General features: G+C 42.0%; 1 protein-coding gene across 1 annotated transcript in view; it reads right to left on the bottom strand.

Annotated features, from left to right (window-relative positions):
* Positions 1-14609, bottom strand: part of ADAMTSL1 (ADAMTS like 1) — a 689739-nt gene that overhangs the window by 153685 nt on the left and 521445 nt on the right. The window contains exons 11-13 of the mRNA XM_077816448.1: positions 8812-8923; positions 5969-6016; positions 3656-3794 (exon numbers count right to left, since the gene is read on the bottom strand). Coding sequence (XP_077672574.1) covers positions 3656-3794; positions 5969-6016; positions 8812-8923 — 299 coding nt within the window. The remainder of the gene's footprint in view (positions 1-3655; positions 3795-5968; positions 6017-8811; positions 8924-14609) is intronic.

Here is a 14609-nt window from a genome sequence, read left to right as displayed (position 1 = left end):
GGTGTCCAGTTTGCAAATTAATTCCAATTCATCAGTCTCTCGTTGGAGTCTGTTTTTGAAGTTTTTTTGTTGTAATATTGCCACTTTTAGGTCTGTAATCGAGTGACCAGAGAGATTGAAGTGTTCTCCGACTGGTTTTTGAATGTTATAATTCTTGACGTCTGATTTGTGTCCATTTATTCTTTTACATAGAGACTGTCTGGTCTGGCCAATGTACATGGCAGAGGGGCATTGCTGGTACATGATGGCATATATCACATTGGTAGATGTGCAGGTGAACGAGCCTCTGATAGTGTGGCTGATGTGATTAGGCCCTATGATGGTGTCCCCTGAATAGATATGTGGACACAGTTGGCAACGGGCTTTGTTGCAAGGATGGGTTCTTCGGTTAGTGTTTTTGTTGTATGGTTGCTGGTGAGTATTTGCTTCAGGTTGGGGGGCTTTCTGTAAACAAGGACTGGCCTGTCTCCCAAGATCTGTGCCATTAAATTAGGCTTGAATAAAGACTGAGAGTGGATGTGTCATTACACAAAGAAAAACTATCCCCCCCCCCCACTGTTCCTCACACACTCTTGTCAACTGCTGGAAATGGCCCACCTTGATTATCACTACAAAAGGTCCTCCCCGTCCCTCTGTCCTGCTGGTAATAGCTCACCTTACCTGATCACTCTTGTTACAGTGTGTATGGTAACACACATTGTTTCATGTTCTCTGTGTATATAAAACCCCCCTACTGTATTTTCCACTGCATGCATCTGATGAAGTGAGCTGTAGCTCATGAAAGCTTATGTTCAAATAAATTTGTTAGTCTCTAAGGTGCCACAAATACTCCTTTTCTTTTTGCGAATACAGACTAACACGGCTGCTACTCTGAAACCTCTCATTATAGTAGGTGCTGCTCACGCCTCCCTTTGAGCCAGTGGTGTGATTCCCAGCTCAAGTAAACATACCAACACTAGCTCAAATAAAGCTAACCTGCTAGAAAAATGAAGTGTAGCCATGGTGGTGCAAGTGGTGGGAGGGGCTAGCCAACATGAGTACGTGTCCACGGGAGATACTAGGTACGTATTGGGGGCAGCGAGCTTATGAAGCCTCGGCTGCGTTTTTGCTTTGGCCCTCAAGCTGTATGAGAGCTAGCCTGAATAGGTTTCCTTGAGCAGGGAATCACATCGCTAACTCAAAGTAGAGACATACTCACAATACTTGAGGTTGTAAAATGTATTTCCATTATAACCTGCTGTTTTTCCATAGTCACACTTTCTGAAATATTTTAGATTTAATAGTTGACCATGGTCGGTCTGTGCTCACTGGAAAATTTGTTTTGAGGAAAATCAAAACAGATTGTAATTTTTTCAGTGGAAAACCACAGAGAGCAAAAACCACACAAAATGTTGCCTTATCATCAAGGACAAAAGAACACTGAATCCATGGGAGGGAGTGGGGGGGGAAACAGATCCAGTGATTTCAGTCTGTCTGCCTTTATCTAATCTATGGAGGGTTTTATATTGCTGCTCATTGCTGTAGTATCTGAGCACCTTCTATTTAAAAATCAACAGCCATAGCAAAGTCCCTAATGGACCTTATGGAATCTCTGGTTCTTCTCTCTTTCCGGGGTATGAAACCTCTGTTTGGAGCATGGTTATGGTTTTTTGTTTGTTTTTTTAATTTGTTTGTTACTTTGAGGGGTTGTTTTTTTGTTTATTTTGATCGAGGGCGAAGAAGGCAAGTAGAAGAGTGTGTTGACAGTGAGTGTCATTCTTGTTCTGGTGGAAAGGCTTCGTCAAAGAGAAGGTTTTGCAGTGTTTCCTAAACATGGCCAGCCTTTGGAAGGCCTAATCTTCTGTGGAAGTTTGTGCCATAACCTATTCTCAATTTGGCTGCATTCATCAATATTACGCTATTTTCTAATCTTTCATTTTTTTCAAGATAACGCTGCTTCTTGTACTAAAGTTTTGGGCATTGTAGTCTAATCCTGGATCTGTAAGAATCACCAAGGGAATAGTGAGAGATTGCAATACTATGACTTCCTTCTGCTTCCCAGCTCATTTCCCTTTGTCACGCCTAACTAAATATAACCCCTTATTAGGGTTGAGACACTGAGCTAAATTCTGCCTGTAGATTAGATGCACATGACTAAGAGCCAGCGCTGTGTGTTAGGATGTGACAGAAACACACGAAAGACAGGAATATCAAGTCCATCATCTCCCATTGCACACTCCCTTCTCATCACAGGGGCAGTGCAACTTAAGGAAGGTTGAGACCAAATTCTACCTTGACTTAAATCACCTGCAATCCTCCTGACTTCATCTTAACTTTGGATTTCCTGCTTTTACACCAGTCTGTGTCACATCATTAAACATATCTGTGTGTTTTGTTCCCCTCCGTCTTTTTGAAAGATTCTACAAGGTGTATTTATTGGAGTCAGAGTGAATGTACTTCAGGTTTTTGTCAAGTGTGTAACACTACCTGTTTCCATGACTGTAGGAACTTGAGTGTTTTCCCAGTTGTGACGAACCATCCACGCCAATGGCTCTATGTCATTTTTTAAGGGATCAAGGGGCAGAGTCACCTAATGTGAAAGCAGCTTTGTGCTTCTCTGCTGGTGCAAACCTAGCCAAAAGCCAGTTTATCTGGTTAGAGGAGCACCACCCACTATGGAGGGCTCCTTGGGTGGTGAAGAGAAACCATAAGGGCTCCAGACCATCCTCCTCCTCCCTGCAGCTGGTGCTGGGAGGGGGTTTGGGGGTGTCCTTACACCCTGGTGTACCAGAGGGTGTACATGCAGCGGGCGGGCCACTGGCAGCCATTGAGGCTGCTTTGAGTGTGGTTTGAGCCTGGCACAGAGCAACCGCAGGGTAAAGGGAGAGAGTAGGTGTCTTTAAGGCATCTTTGCTCCTAAGCTGTATTGAGCACACTTCCTGCAGAGCCATGAATTGGGACACAGACGTTTAGAAGATACATGTAATACATGATTTGTGAACAGTTACAGCCCCACCATTCACTGAGTTCAGAGTGCTCATTACCTCACAGGACTGACTCCTAAGTGGCTACCTGTTGAATTTTAAATGGATCAGAGAGCTCTAACAAGCTAGTGGATGCCCTGATTTTGTCCCTCTCCTGTTTCTGCAAGTTCTATGGGAAGGGGTTCTTGGCAGGGGACAGGGAAGAGGTCTTTTGCTTTTGGTGAAAGGTCAGAGGATGTTGATGATTAGACTACGTTCCCGCATTAAATTTTCACAAGCAGCTGTTGTGGCAAGGAGTCCTTTTTTCAAAGGCAAAATGTAATGCCCATAAAAACAAGATCTACCCCCTGCTAGCCACATGTTTTCCCCTTCAGGATTTGTTACGATCTTACTAACACTTCTAATGACCTGTGGTTATCATAGGATATTATCCTGCGTAGTTTGTTTTCCCACACATTACAATACATAATGAGGCAGAAAGTAATCTGGAGGGAAGAAACAACCATCTCTAAAACTGTTCTTTGCACTGTACATGGGATAAACACGCCAATTTTACTTTACCCAGTACACACTGCCCAGCGAAAAAGGCGGAGCTATTCTATAGGTCAATCAACAAACAGGAAGAGGAATAAATAGATATTTGGTTTTGCTCAAGTAACGCCTGGTCTCTTCTAATGCTAGAGCTGACTGACCTGGCAGGACAAGGGTCCAAGTTGCACTCCTGAAGTTTTGGCTTTGGCTTGATGTTTTCAGGGTAGTAGTGACAGTATTGATCAGCCACCACCCGGCTGCTTCTCAGATCATAACATTCAGCAGATGTCAGCTGGTAACCTGTGACATTCAGAGAGTCAAAAGACAGAGCATCTGAGCTAAATTTCTTTCTCTGTACATGTATTAAATACAAGTTAACTCTGGTTTTGTAAAACACTATCCAAAGTGACGCCCCCGCCCCCAATGTAACAAGAGGCTTACCCCATATTTAACAAACTTATTTTACAAAAAGATTAGGTGTCCCCCAAAACCTTCATAAAACAGATTTTCCCCCATACGTTGCCCATTAAATCTATTAAATATAGATAGGATCAAGGTATATAAATAGATCTATAAAGACACACATACTTTAACTCACAAAAATGCCTACACTACTGAAATTACTTCTTAACTTTTATTTATTTATTTTATTTTAGAGCCACAGGAGCAATATAATTCAGTTAACACTGCAAAGATAATAGTCATGTTTCACAGTTCATACTATTGTATTTCTAAAAGCACATACATTAAAGACTCAAGAGCTGATTTGGCTCTGACATGAACTATTATTTGTAGAGCCCGCCGTGGATACAAATTTACACCCGCGGATGCAGATATCTGTGGATATAAATTGGTATCTACAGAACTGCAGGGCTCTCCCGGGCACCACAGTGGTAAAAGGAGCAAAGCATGGGGAAGCCATGCCCAGGAGCCCAAGGTCCCACTGTGACTCTGTGACAGTCAGGAATGGAACCCAGATCCCTTGAGTAACAGTCAAATACCTTAGCCACAAGACAATATTCCCTGTTAATGGTGTTATGCTGGTGTAAAATTTATTTCATTTATGCTGGTATAAAAACAGGATAAGTGAGATCTGCATTAAGGCAAGAAAGCCCGGTTTTCAAAAGCTTATGCCTAAACTGCATGTGCAAATGGGCATTTAAAGGATAACTGTGCACCTCAGTGGCCATTTAACGCATCAACTTTAAGGTCAGAAGGGAACATCATGATCATCTAGTCTGACCTCCAGCACATTGCAGAACACAGAACCTCACCCACCCACTCCTGTAATAGACCTCTAACTGCTGGCTGAGTTACTGAAGTCCTCAAACCATGATTTAAAGACCTGAAGTTACAGAGAATCCATCATTTATACTAGTTTAAATCTTCCAGTGGTGCCCCATGCTCCAGAGGAAGGTGAAAAACCCCAGGGTCTCTGCCAATCTGACCTACTTTTGAAAATTTTTACTTCAGACCCAAAAACCCAGTAAGTAACACTGTAGTGGCACTTCAGGGAATTTGCACATTTTCTTTTCACTGAGTTCCTTTTGATTTGTGTAGTGGGGTGTTCACCCCACCCCAGCCCTGAAGGGGTTAAAAGCAGCCCTGGAGAGGGCTGCAGCAGGGAAAGGGATTAAGAACCGCTGGGGGAAGCTGACTATATAGCTGGTTTAATCAGGTGTGGCTGGCTTAATCAGGGCCCAGATGGCCCTTATAAGAGGCCTGTGGGCCAGAAGCTGGAGAAGTCTCACTCTAGCCCTGGAGTGGGAAGGGCTAGCTGCCTGGGAGCAAGGTACCTGAAACTGGAGCAGTGCTGGGGAATAGGGCTGGGGAACTCCAGCCTGGTAAACTCCCAGGCTGGAGGCCTTGGTGAAGGCCTACACAGGTAATGGGGTTGCAGAGGTGCAGCCCAGGGTTAGGCAGAGGCAGCTGGTCCAACCTCCTTGCCAATGATGAGTAGCCATTACACTGCAGTTTGCCCCAGTGAGCAGGGGCTAGATGATGACTGGCAGTAGCCACTGAGGCAAGGTAGGTTTAGAGGGTTGGGGGGTTCCCTGGGAGGGGAGATCCAGAATGTGGGGACACTGCCAGGGGGCAGCACCCCAGGGTGAGGAGGCACTGGGGTCCGGAAGAGACATGGGGCCAGTGGCAGGTGAGACACCAGCCTACAGAGGATGCTCTGGGCTGGAAGAGCTAATTCCTAGGACAGCCAGCAGGAGGCGCCATGCCAGTGAGCTGTCACATTGCTACAATTTGCCTACATATCTAATTATCTCTTATATTCATTGAATTGTGTTATCTATTATTGTAACTTACCCATATGTAATCAATGTGTGATGAATAGATTAAAGTTGTAGGTAAGAGTATAAGAATACATAGGGTAGTATTATGGAGGTAGAGGATTGATAAGGATGTATTATTGGTAAGAGTTTGTTAGGTATATAAGTAATATAAGGCAGTAAAGCAAGACTTACTTGCCTGAGGCCTGCCAAATTTCCGCTTAGCCATATCCAGCCTTAAATCTGAAAGAAGTTGACATGACTAGCTTGTAACAGTAAAGTTTCAAGATTATTGTAACAGATGTGTTAATAGGTGATGGGAAAATATGCCACAATATGCCCATCACTATTGCAAGATGCCCATCTGTAACATTATGGGAAATTCTGTATTGAGTGCAAATTACCATGGGGACTTGTTGATTTAAATCTTAACGAAGATAAGGGCAATTAAGAAAATGGCCTCTGCAAAGTGGAGGATCCCAATATTTATGCATCAGGGTTATGAGCGTGAGCGTAACTCAGGATAAAAGGAGTTCCCCGGCATGAAAAAGGGAAGAACCACCCATCAAGGTTACTTCTGGCTGAGGCATGCATAGTGCAGCTCTGGAAGGGGAAAGTAAAGAAAACTTTTGCACTCCCAAGATTCTGGGCCTGCAGAATGGCACCCTGGTCCCAGGAGTAACAGCTCTAAGGGGGCAACAGAGCAGCCACAGATCAGCATGAAAAGGAAGTGCCTGCCTAGGTTCCATTTTTCCTTAGTCACATCCCTAGGCCATCAGCAAGGGAAGAGTGGAGCTATTGACTAATATATAACATGTGTTATCCACATCATGTATGTATGTTAATCATGCTGTTAAACAATAACAGAATACCATTTATTTAAATATTTTGGATGTTTTCTACATTTTCAAATATATTGATTTCATATATACGTTATTGATATACTGATTTCAACTACAACATAGAATACCAAGTGTACAGTGCTCACTTTATATTTTTTTATTACAAATATTTGACTGTAAAAAACAAAAGAAATGATATTTTTCAATTCGCCTAATAAAAGTACTGTAGTGCAATCTCTTTATCATCAAAGTTGAACTTACAAATGTAGAATTATATATGAAAAAAACTGCATTCAAAAATAAAACCATGTAAAACTTTAGAACCACTCAGTCCTACTTCTTGTTCAGCCAATTGCTGAGACAAACAAATCTGTTTACATTTACAGGATATAATGCTGCCCGCTTCTTATTTACATCACCAGAAAGTGAGAACAGGCATTTGCATGGCATTGTTGTAGCAAGATATTTGCATCACAAGATATTTACGTGCCAGATGCGCTAAAGATTCATATGTCCCTTCATGCTTCAACCACCATTCCAGAGGATATCCATCCATGCTGATGATGGGTTCTACTTGATAACGATCCAAAGCAGTGTGGACCAATGCATGTTCATTTTCAACATCTGAGTCAGATGCCACTAGCAGAAGGTAGATTTTCTTTTTTGGTGGTTCGGGTTCTGTGGTTTCCACATCAGAGTGTTGCTCTTTTAAGACTTGTGAAAGCATGCTCCACACTTCGTCCCTCTCACATTTTGGAAGGCTCTTGAGATTCTTAAATCTTGGGTGGAGTGCTGGAGCTATCTTTAGAAATCTCACATTGGTACCTTCTTTGCCTCTGTCAAATCTGTAGTGAAAGTGTTCTTAAAATGAACATGTGCTGGGTCATCACCCGAGACTGCTATAACATGAAATATATGGCAGAATGAGAGTAAAACAGAACAGGAGACATACAATTCTCCCCCAAGGAGTTCAGTCACAAATTTAATTACAGCATTATTTTTTTTAACAAGCATCATCAGCATGGAAGTATGTCCCCTGGAATGGCAGCTGAAGCATGAAGGGGAATACGAATATTTAGCATATCTGGCACGTAAATACCTTGTAATGCCGGCTACAAAAGTGCCATGCAAATGCCTGTTCTGACTTTCAGGTGACATTGTAAATAAGAAGTGGTCAGCATTATCTCCTGTAAATGTAAACAAACTTGTTTGTCTCAGTGACTGGCTGAACAAGAAGTAGGACTGAGTGGAGTTATAGGCTGTAAAGTTTAATATTTTGTTTTTGAGTACAGTTATGTAACAAAAAAAATCTACATTTGTACGTTAGACTTTCACGATAAAGAGATTGCACTACAGTACTTGTATGAGGTTAACTGAAAAATACTATTTCTTATTTTTACAATGCAAATATTATCAAAAAGAATAATATAAAATGAGCACTGGTACACTTTGCATTCTGTGTTTTAATTAAAATCCATATATTTGAAAATGTAGAAAAACATCCAAAAATATTTAATACATTTCAATTGGTATTCTATTGTTTAACAGTGTGATTAAAACTGCAATTAATCAGAATTTTTTTTATCACAATTTTTTGAGTTAATCGCATTAGTTAACGGTGACTAATCGACAGCCCTAGTAAAGAGATTTTATAACGTGTAAAATCATCACACACATTTCAGCTGTTTATTTATAACTTGGGAAGCACATAACGCTGTAATGTAACGCTGCACAAGATGGCTTCCCAGAGACTGGTATCGTATAGACCCTTTTTTCCTGTACTATGTTGTTGTTGTTAGCTTAGAGCAATAAACCTGGCTGACATTGGTCATTTGGCATCTTGAGTATATTTTATAACAAACCAAAGTGAGGTCAAGCAACTGACTAAACAATTAATCAACAGTAGCCATCACACCAGCTTTATACCATTGAATCTGGGCCATTATTTGATAGCTGTGTCATTCACTATGGCCACATGGACTTCAAGGTTTCAGCAACCATAGAACTTAGGACCTTCTAATCCAAAAATACAGGCTAATACCATGGAAGTGACAAGAGAATCTCCCTTCCCTGCAGTAGTATTCGTGTTCATGTTTCCTGTAGACTAGCCACGAGAAGGCACAGTCACAAATAACTGAGCAGGTCTGAGCTATCTTGTAGGTGGGATCGCGCACACACACACACACAAAATATTACCTCCTCCACAAGATGCGGAACAAGGAAAGAAATCAGTTTCCCTCCATCGGTGAATGATGGGCTGATAGAAGATAAACTGAACCGCGCTGTCAGCAGCACCAGCATAGCGGACCTGAAAAAGATGTAATGGGAATGGAAAAGCTGCCACAGTTTGACACTAACAGTCATTTTGCTGTAAGGATCTTGTAAATACCATGCATTACATGAAATACCAGAGGCATTTTATAATTAAAAAATGAGAGGCACAAACAGAATGTTGCCTCTTGGCATTCAGACTGAACCACTTCCAGAAATTACACTCTCACGAACTGTTAGCGAGTTGGGGCCATAGTGTTTTACAGCCTGCGTTCTGTGATGAGGAAGGAACAGAAGTGTTATTGCTAGTGGAGAGCTACCATACAGAGGACCTGGACTGAACTTCACACCACCAGGAGATCATCCACCAGCATTTACTGATTTAAAACCAACACCCCTTTCCCCTGCCTCATTCCAATGAAGGTTACATTCTTAAGAGCAGGAGTGGCTTCAAGACCATGAAAAGGCTAAATACTGTAGTAGCATAGAAAGAAAGACAGCAGATTGTACCAAAGAGAAACACATGTGCGTAAAAGGAACAGATGCAACTATCAATGTTACTTTAACATGTAAAAAGAAGTAAAATACTTTAACTAGAGCAAACTAAAGCTTTCAGGCAGATCTAATTCTTTACTGTGCCAGGAGTATCTCTTATTCTGCCCGTAATACATTCATATTCTCTCTCTCTACTGTGGTACTGTTCTATATTATAAACTAGTCCTTTTATTGAATTGAATTTTGGATTCCCACATACAGTTTAGGATCCTACTTGGGATCCGACTGCATTTTTAATTACAGGCTCAGGTTCTTGGTCTTGGCCAAGGAGCATATGCTGACACTCAGGAGGGGTGCACGCGCATGTGTATTAGTCATTCTTTGTGCTCCTCTCCGCCCCCCCCCCTTTCTTGGGTGATCTGTGTGCAGGACTGGTCCCCTGGCATAAAGCACAGTGCCTGCCTGACAATGGCCCCACGGAGTTGACCACAGCGAGGGACTGTAGGGCACAGGAAAGCCCTGGTGCCCCTCCCTTTCCCCCAGCGATGCTCCTTACACTGACAGTTGGAAGGGAGAGAGCATGGGAGCTGCTGTGCCACTAGGGAACCCCCTAGGCTGGGTGTCATTGCCAGGGCTGGATGCATCTGTGTCGCTAGGGCTGCTCTGCACCAGTGTCATGGTGCAAAGGGGACACAGCACAGGGGAGAATCTGACTCACAAGTCAGAAATGGAGGCGGCTTATTAGGTCACCTAGTCCTTCCCCTTGCCAGTGCAAGATTGTTTCCTGAAGTGAGTTTTCTAGTGCTTTATCCAGACTAGTTTTAAATGTGTGTCTGTCTCTCTCTCTCTCTCTCCATATAGTCAAGTAGTTGCCCTGATTTTAATCTTTTGGGCTCGAATTGTTTTTAACGCTGTCTTTATTTCTCCCTCCAAAAATTGAGAGGCACTGACAAAGGGAAAGGGACTAGACAGAAAAACAAGAATGAAAAAGAAACCCACAAATCAAGTTGAATTGAACAGCAGAGTCTGTGTTGTGGGTTTCTCCCCTGCCCCTCCGTAGATGGACAGAAACATGATAACAAATCACAGCAAATCTTGAACTGCACGAAGGGGGAAGGAAGAAAACGGAAATGCTGCAGGATATGTTGGGGGCCACAAGAGTTCTGGTCCACTGAGAGTATGCTGGTCTCTTCTAATTAGAGTAAACACTGAGGTAAATTCCCAACAGAAAAAATACAGCTGTGGCAATACAGGTTCCTCAGCAAATGAGAGGCCTCTTGTATGGATTCATATCATTTAGTTCTGTATGTCAGAAACAGGATATCTAATTCCTTGTGCTGGGATGGTCCATTAATCACACTCTTCAGAGAGACTTTTCTTAGTTCACAAGAGCCTAGCACGCTCTTGGGACTAGCACAGTATCATGCTGGAAACCATTAGAGAAGGTCTCTGGTTTGAACACACAGAAACAAAATTCACCTGGGAGAATTTACTTTTCCTCTTTAAAATAAAGATCAACAATGACGCTTAAACCAAAATGATCCACTCAGCTGTGCGGTCTTAAGTGGAACGTGATAAATGAGAAGATAGATTACACAGAGCTTAGTAAAAAGTGGGGGGGGGGGAAAGGGTTTCACATCAAAAGTCAGGAAGACATAATAACCCATCTCCCCAAAGATTATCCGTGTGTGTCTGTGATTGTCTGTCTGATCCGACAGAGAGAAAAGGCAGATGCGGATCTTTTCCAGAGCTAGGTGGAAGTTACCCACACAACCATGACAACCACATGGTACAAAGGAATTGCAATGAGCTACAGATGCGAACTGAATGACACTAAATAAGTCAGGTGAAAGAATGAGACAAATCACTGTTTATTTTCTCTGTTGAGTACTATAAGCATAGGAAGACCAGTGTATACTGATTCCACGCAGCAATGTCTTTTGAATGTTGTTTGACAATTTGTTAAAACTAAGGGTTTGCTCCAGCAGAAAATATCAGTGGTTGTCTAATCCAGGCAAGATCCAGAGAGTAACACATGCTGGCTCTGGAGCACATCAAATGCTTCAGGAGACCGTTCAGATTGTTGCATAGGGCGAACTCCCACCCACAGACAGTCCAAACCGGAAGACTGGGGAACTTGTGAAGCTGTCCCATCTCCAATAGTCCAGCTGTCCTCCTCCTTGACTCCGCCCTGCCAATGGTGGAAGCCACCACCCTGAGAAGAGGAGGCAAAGTCTTGTGTATCTTTTAAAACAATAATTAGAAGAAACTCTTTAATTGACGTTGATTTGCTGTGTGGTCCTAGGGATATCATTGAGTCTCAAAATGGAGAAAATGGTACCCATTTCATAACGGCATAGAATGCTGAACAAGTGCATAGCACTATCAAGACCAGAAGTGGCTAAGATGGTAAAAGCATTTAGGATGCTAGGCTGCTAGCACTGTGCTTAATCCTGGTAGCTGTGTGCGTAGGTAGGTTGAGCACCCCAGCCTGTTGCCCTCCACTCCCATTGAAGTCAGTGGGAATTGGGGGGAGGAGGCTCAGCACATCAGATAGGTGCTTAGCATCTTTCAGGAACAAGACATAACAGAAGACCACCAGTTCTGTGAAGATTTGGGGAGAATGCATATGCTCGTATCTGCCTCAGGGGAACCAACTGGTTACTTCCTCTTTGACAAACAGTCACTATTGATTTTTTTCCCCCTCCAAGGCAGAAAGGAAGGAAGGGCCCCCGTAATTAATTTTTACCCCATATTTCTCTGCTTTTTAAAACTGTTTTTGTAAATCATTTATCAAAGCGGGTGTGTGTGTGTGTGTGTGTGTGTGTACACACAGGCACCAGCTGTTTAGTTCCCTGTTGAATAACTGCACTTTGACTTTGATAAAATACAATATTGATCTGGGAAAAACTGCAACGTCCTAAATGAAAACCAACAAATAACCTAACATTTGAAGCACAAAATTAACTGTGTTTTGGAACAATTACATTTTCAAATGGCCCTTCTGTAGCAACTATCAGCAGATTGAAATATTTAGGCTTTATTTTACATGGTGCTGTGCTGTCCTTTGAGTCATCAGAACAAAAATTAGCCCATATCATTAAAAAAAACCTCTTTGGTTTTTTGCCTCTGCAATCTATTTATGTCTGTTATAGATCACAGTAATCTGACCTCCAGGACTGTACTAAGTTTACATCCGCAGTTGTGCTGTTTAATCAGCAGGCATTATTAATTCATCCTTTCCTGCCCATCAGGTAGTTGTCAGTGTACGATATATGGTCAAGTAAGGATGTCTGCATTCTAATAAAATGCCCAGAGACTTTATGGAATCTGTGCGTGTGTATGTGTGTGTTTGTGTTCTTTTTATGTATAATCCAAACCAGGGGTTGCATCACTCGCACTCTCTTTTGTCTAGTCAAGTTTGATCTGGCGTGTTATGATCTAACTCAGTCACCACCATCCCTATCATAAAAGTTCTGAAGGATTCTTCTGCATCATTATCACAGATGCTTTCGCAAGTGCCAAATCCCAAACCATCATGTTTGATTTCTTAATGGCATACTGAACATTAAAGCCTTATATTAAATAACATATAAGGGTGGGGGGGAGAGAAGAGTGAGCCACATCTGGCATATGTAATTTTGACCTTTTTATGTTAATAAAAACAAAAATGGCAAGATTCTTTTGTACAAAACTTTCCTTTCTATAGTTACAGTGCTTTAATATTCCTAATTATAGCTACAATTAGAGAGCTAGGGTGTGTAGGAGATTAGTTGCTGTTCATAATTTGTATATGAATTTATATAGGCAGGAAAAACAATTTAAGATGATCTTTTAAAATAAAACAATAAGCACAACAGACTAAATAAATAGAGATGCCGAAGGCTTTCAATTGTATAGTATAAAACAGAACTAGAGGCTGATTCCTTTAATACTTTTTCTGTCCTTGGAGGAAGAAATGCATGACCTTTGAGCCCCCCGGATTACTCTTCTTGTCCATTTTTGGCCTCAACTTCCCTTAGTTTCAAAGGTCCCCTGAGTGGCTCTCTTTCTGACAGAGGAGAGCTCCCTCTGGTGCCTGTCAATGTCACTTCTTAATCAGCCAAAGGAATCACCAAAAAATGACAGGAGGCACTTTTACTGACCAGGGACCAAGCACAAATCTTTGTAGTGGTGTCAGCCTCTGCTCACCAGGAAGAAGAGATCAAGCAAGAGCACTGGGGAGACTATTAAAACGGACTCTTTAAAATGTCTTTGAATGTAAGCTTTCTACAAGTCTAAAATAAAAAGCTATCAGGTTCAGATGACTGCTTGACTCTCAGTAAAGTCCCCAAGGAAAGAACCAGCATGCAAATGAATGGAATGGAATGAAATGGGGGAGAGGGAGAAACAGATAACTGCAATGAACAACCTACATCACTCACACTCACACATCCATCAAGCAGGCCAGGCAAGTTTTTTGTTTCATTTTTTTTTTTCAATTACACTACTGAAATAGGCCCTTTCTTTGTTACTATGGACTTCATGAAGAAAAGCAAAAAAATATTTGTGAGGGTGTTTTAGTAAAGTTAATTAGCAGGTATTCATTAAATTGGTTGTAATATTCTTTACAAGGCAAGTAGTCCATATTTAGAAAGGCAGTAGAATGGGTAAAATTCAACCCTGTGCAGAGGGACAGCAGCCCTGAAGATTCAGGTAGCCCTATCACAGCTGTGACTGACAGAAGGATTTCAACATCATCATCATGGGAATGCACCCTTATCCCGCACCTAATTTTGTTGGACTCCTGCCAGGCCTATTCCCCACACCTCAATAGCTCAACTCCCTCTCCTGAGTGACTTCTCTCTTATTCATAGAATCATAGGACTGGAAGGGACCTTGAGAGGTCATCTAGTCCAGTTCCCTGCACTCATGGCAAGACTAAGTATTATCTAGACCATCCCTGACAGGTGTTTGTCCAACCTGCTCTTCAAAATCCCCAATGATGGAGATTCCACAACCTCCCTAGGCAATTTATTCCAGTGCTTAACCACTCTGACAGTTAAGAAGTTTTTCTTGTCCAATCTAAACCTCCCTTGCTACAATTTAAGCCGATTGCTTCTTGTCCTATCCTCAGAGCTTAAGAAAAACAATTTTTCTTCCTCTTTCTTGTAACAACCTTTTACACATTTGAAAACTGTTATGTCCCCCCCACAAGTCTTCTTTTCTCCAGACTAAACAAACCCATT

The sequence above is a fragment of the Eretmochelys imbricata genome, chromosome 5 (assembly GCF_965152235.1).
Source record: "Eretmochelys imbricata isolate rEreImb1 chromosome 5, rEreImb1.hap1, whole genome shotgun sequence".
NCBI classification, from domain to species: domain Eukaryota; kingdom Metazoa; phylum Chordata; order Testudines; family Cheloniidae; genus Eretmochelys; species Eretmochelys imbricata.
This window is presented reverse-complemented; position numbering and strand designations above follow the sequence as displayed.